We start from the raw sequence: 5,343 nt of genomic DNA, 5'->3' as shown, positions 1-5,343 counted from the left end.
TTCCATGTAAACCAAGCTAATAAGGAACTACTGGTGTTTTTTGAATTTATTTGATGGATGGACATTCAGTTTGACAGATCAAAACACAGAGGCTAAATCATTGATTTTTCACATGTATTAATAGAAAAAAAATATTTTAAGCGTTTAACTAATTTTTTTTTTTGGTGGAAGCTTTAGAAATTTAATCAAAATCCTTCCCAAATCTTTCCAGCTTCCACAGGAACTTGCAAGGGAAAGAAAGAGAAAAAAAAGGTCAATGAATTTTTTTTTAATATGTTGAACATGTGATGGAAGTTTGGCTTTACTTATTTGAAGTCTTATGTTTCTTCTTTGTTTCCATATGGTAAGCTTCTAAGATCACTTCCCATGCCCCTAGCACTCCAGAGGTAATACACACAGATTAGAAAAAGAAAATGTATAAATGCTTCATCAAAGTCTTTCTAACCCTGACAAATCAAATGCTGTTTTTCATCAAAGGTTGATGGATCATATAACTTATCTATCAGTCTGGATCATCTTAAACATTATCTAACACATGATCTATCGAAGTTGAGGTACATTTGGGGGTACCAATTAGATTGGCTAACCACTATCTTTGTTTAGCCTTGTGTTGGGTCAGTATTACTGTTGAGTTTACTAACCTTAAAAGCAGAAATGTTGGGCAAGCATCATACAAGAAAATCCAAAGCAATACTTGAATGCTTCCTTGTTCAGCAAACTACAGAGAGTTCAGGGGCTCATCCCTGAAATTCTCTAACCATATTTAAACAATAATGGTTGTTTGATTCAATACCATAAACACTTATGCTAGACTCGAAAATTGTTTATAGAAATCTGTAAGCAGTTACAAATATGGAAATTATGGCCATGATTACTATCTAATTCAGTATTGCTTGTGAAATGAGGATGCAGGTTGAAAGTTTCAAATCTTGGGGAATATTCCTTGTTGGGATCCAATTCAGCCTTTTGTAACTACTAAAATAACAATTCCCACTGATTATGACATACATATGATAGGAACAGAACAATATTAAGGACCACAGTTACTGGTAGACTTTAATTTGGAAATTACAACAAGAACAAGAACAACAACAGATACAATAACAGACAACAACACAGCAAAAGCATGGAGAAGAGAAGAAAAAGAAATGGTACAAGCCAACAGAAAGATCTCCAGCTGCCTGCATGCCATGTTCAACTACTTCCTTTCCCTTCAGAGACAACAAATGAAACATACACTTAGTAATCAAATGATAGGAGTCAAAAAAGTCTATGTATGGAAACTGCAAGCTTGAAAATTAAGGGGAAAAAAAAGACTATGAAGCAGATGGAATCCGAGATTATAGAAACTAAAGAATGCGTACAGTTTATAGTTGAAGTTTTGCTCAGCATCATCAATCTTCTATGCAGATATGACGCACATGGGCTATTTTACTCCAATCCTTACCCTGTTTATCCTCAAGACTTGATGACAAAGTTGGCATTTTTGTTAATTTTACTTCTCGGAGGCTGTTAATGCAGCGCAGTCCACCGGGAAGCATCTTCATTTTCATGCAGCGTCTGATGTCCAATTCTTTCAGCTTAGGCATTGCTCCTTCCTCCACATTCCATTCCTCAAGTAGCTCCAGCTCCCAGAATTTTAGGACTTCAAGCTTAGGAAATCCTCCAGAGCTGCAAAGCATTTTCTTTCCGATAAAGGATCTTGAGGACATTCTCAGAATTCTGAGGTTGGGAAGTTTGTCCAGTGTTTGCATTGGGTCCTCTACCAGTCCAGATGCTGACAAGGTGAGTTCAATCACGCTCCTGGGTAACTCAGATACAAGCTGCTGATTAATTAGCTTTCCAACCAAATATATATTGGAGAGATCCTCATGGCCTAGCAAAGAATGCAAGTGAAGATCCCATGGCAGACCTGATTCATCATATGATTTCAACCTCAAGGATTGAAGGTGTTTTAGTTTTAGAACCCAATTTTCCACATTAACAAGTTGTGAGAACATTGCTGCTTTTTGAGATGGCACAGATATCTTGCATTTTAGTCCCAATTTTGTAATGTTCAATGAAGTGTCCAGGCCATTTCTCACTGGGCTATCCTCATCTATAAATGCACCCCAGAGCGTTTGAAGGTCCACCAGAGAGCTTTCTTCTTGTGAAGGGACAAATGCACTGCAGGAACTCTCATCTAGAAACAAATGCCTCAGCTTTTGTATCTTCCATATTGAACTCGGAAGAGTGTTGATGCAAGTACGCTTCAAATCCAGCGTTTGAAGGTTCAGCAATTTGTTGATGAATGCTGGAAGCATCTCAAGGTATGTTGATCTCAAGCCAAGGTACTTCAGCCAAATGAGTTGGCCTACTGCCTTGGGAAGTTTTGGTTTGTACACTTGTTCAAGATCCAACACCCAAAGGAAACGAAAACAATTGCATGAGATGCATCTATCAAGAAAGTTCCCCATCTCTTCTCCTGGTTGGCTTCCTTCTCGAGTATCAAAGGATAAAAAGGAAACCACATCTCTGTAGCGAGAGTATGAAGAAGCACTGTTGGAACGATGAATATCATCAAAGATGGCATCATTCTGCTGAAGATGGTCAGCAAGACGGCGTATTACACCAATGTCTGCGTCGGAGATGTCAGAGTGACCTTGAAGAAAATTAGCTTCCTTGGCCCTTTTAAACCAGTGTACTTGCAGAGCTTCTGGCAGGCAACACGTCTTAATCTTTCCATTGAGTTTCTTTTCTGCCAGCTGAACCACATTATAGTTAATTAACTCTCTCAAGCATGTCTCTGCAACATATTCTGGGGACTTTGCATCACCCCGTTGATGCCCCAAACCCTCAGCAACCCACAAGGCAATCAATCTTCTTGCGGGGATCTTATAGCCTGGTGGAAATAACCCAAAATAAAAGAGACATCGCCTCAAATACAAAGGCAAATAATTGTTAATCTCTTCCAGTACTTCTGACCAGGGTTCTTCAACTTCATTTAGCTGGTCAAGCACCCTGGACCACTCGTCAAGAGTTTCATCTCTCTGTGACAGTAGTTCTGCCAGTTTCACAATTACTGTTGGCAGCCCCCCGCATTTTCTTATGATGCGTCCCTTCAGATGCTGCACCTCTGGAGCGATGTTTACCTTCAAAGTATGTGTGAACAATGCCCAGCTCTCATCATTGGTTCGCAGATGCAGTCTGTAAGTGAAATCAGTTTCAGTAACAGGCGGAGCTTGCCATAGATGGCAAACGGTGAAAATTATTCTTGTTCCATTTGATATTCCACTGAAGGCACTTCCCATCCCTCTCCAGAATTCACATGCATTCGAGACTTTACTTGAATATGAGTCATCAATAACTATGAGATACTTCTTATCCATGAAGAAAGCGTTAACCATTTGCCTTACCCTACATATATAGTTTTCCTCTGTGTCCTCTGAATGATGATGTAAATCAGATTCTTTAACGCCCAAAATCTGTTTCATGATATCTTGCTTGCTAGCACCAGATCTGGAAATCCATGCCTGATGAGGGAAATGATCTGCAACAGCTTGACTGTCATAAATTAACTTGACGAGGCTTGCCTTGCCGATGCCTCGGACACCCACAATTGAAATGGTGAGGCAGCGAGGATCCTCATTCAGAAGCTGTGAGGTAACTGCATCTACATCGTCATTGAAGCTAAATATGTCAAGTTGTTCAGCAGCACAAGGAAGTTCTCTTCTCCTCCTGTTTAACCTCCGAAAAATTTCACCCGGTGGCACAAAATTTGGCACTGGACTTGGAATGGCTTCATATCTTCTACCATAAATATCACGGATCTTATTTTCAATCCACGCCAGCTGCTGCGCAATCTTACGTTTGGAAATGAAACTGCGGGATGACCAAACTAATTTTCTGAAAGCTCCTTTCCCATTCTTCATCTGTTGCTGTTGGGAATCCATGAAAAGGCCAACAACATTCTCGGCCGAGCGGCAAACATCGCCAAGTTCCTCCATCCACGCCATTCCAACTTCACTAAGTTTTTTTGATTTAGAACGTTTTAGAAAATCCTGCAAAGACCTGAATTTGTCTTTTAAGCACCTGGCTTGCCTTTGAACCCCAGGGCTAAGCTCTTTCCGAGTGGCCAAGGCATCAAACAAACTTATAATAGGAGAAATACCCAAGTCATATGGGCCGACAGATTCGTGCCAGAGACCAGCGCTCACGAAAGACTCACCATTCCAGGAACCATATTCCAGAATGTCAGTATATATCTTGAAAATCTTAGTCAGCTGTTCCAGTTTCATACGAAGTCTATAATGATTTAGCAAATCGACAAGAGCCAGAATATGAAAGAAATACAGTGGCGGATCAACGGAAATCAAAACATACCGAATGAAATCATCTCTTTTCCTTCTTTGGGCTGAATTGATGATTAACTCATCAATCACAAGTTCAAGATCGTGAATAATTTCTGTAAGTAGCTTCTCGTTATTCGCATATTCAGAATCATCGGCAAATGTTCTCAATTGGGTTTCAATGCAAAGAATTTGATCTTCTACTCCAAGCAATGAACCCAACTCTTGAACAAGAAGATTGGAAATCTTCCCCAACACAGCCAATAGGATTTGTCTCGCCATTTGCCTTTGCTTCTTTTCGATTAATTCTTATGAAGTACCTGAACTTCAACTTGGAATTAGAAAAAAAACTTGAACAAGAACTTAAGAGAATGAAACTTTTCTATTATTGATTTTTAACAAAGGTTATACTAACCTTTTACAGATTTGTAGCAAATTAGTCTAACACCAACTTATAGCCTAAGAACAATTTCTAGGAACTAAGAAGTGTCATTTTCTTTTCCCTCCGCTGTCTTTTCAAAGTTGCTGCTTTGAACAAGTTTTTATGAGCGAAAAAATGAGTTGACTCAGTTTTTGAGGTGATTTAATCACGGACTTTTTTTTATTTAACTTATAAGATTAGAATTTGGGAAAATTTTTGCATAACCCGATTTAAATATGTAATTTTTACTATATATTTTATATTTTTGAGTTCATTATAGATCAGATTTGATAAGAAAAGTAGTATAATTAAATCATTAATTATGAGATTAAGTAAAGAAATCAAATTAAATTAAATTAAAATATCAAAATTGATTTAATTTTTAAAATAATTTCAGACATTATTTAAAAATTTTAATAATTTAGTTATGGAAAGAATAAAAATGTTTATATATTAAATGATATAAAAATAATTAAAATTAAAAGTTTTAATAAATTATATAAATTAATGAAATTATCTTTAATGTTGTGAAAAATCGAGTTCAAATCTCAATTAAAATAATTATAGTGAAAAAAATAAATTATATGAACTAAA

At 37.4% G+C, this 5,343-nt stretch overlaps 1 protein-coding gene across 1 annotated transcript; it reads right to left on the bottom strand.

Moving 5' to 3' along the window:
* Window positions 1-913: 913 nt before the first annotated feature.
* LOC110644067 (probable disease resistance RPP8-like protein 2) lies at window positions 914-4,829 on the bottom strand. Its single transcript, XM_021796679.2, has 2 exons — window positions 1,365-4,829; window positions 914-1,211 (listed from the first exon to the last, which is right to left on the bottom strand). Exon 1 carries the CDS (start codon window positions 4,608-4,610, stop codon window positions 1,395-1,397), a length of 3,216 nt encoding a protein of 1,071 aa, XP_021652371.2. The 5' UTR covers window positions 4,611-4,829; the 3' UTR covers window positions 914-1,211; window positions 1,365-1,394.
* Window positions 4,830-5,343: the final 514 nt, after the last annotated feature.

Source organism: Hevea brasiliensis, chromosome 1, assembly GCF_030052815.1.
Source record: "Hevea brasiliensis isolate MT/VB/25A 57/8 chromosome 1, ASM3005281v1, whole genome shotgun sequence".
Taxonomy (NCBI): Eukaryota; Viridiplantae; Streptophyta; class Magnoliopsida; order Malpighiales; family Euphorbiaceae; genus Hevea; species Hevea brasiliensis.
This window is presented reverse-complemented; position numbering and strand designations above follow the sequence as displayed.

Coding starts and splice junctions, on each gene's coding strand:
- LOC110644067 (XM_021796679.2), bottom strand. CDS start 4,610: ATGGCGAGACAAATCCTATTGGCTGTGTTGGGGAAGATTTCCAATCTT.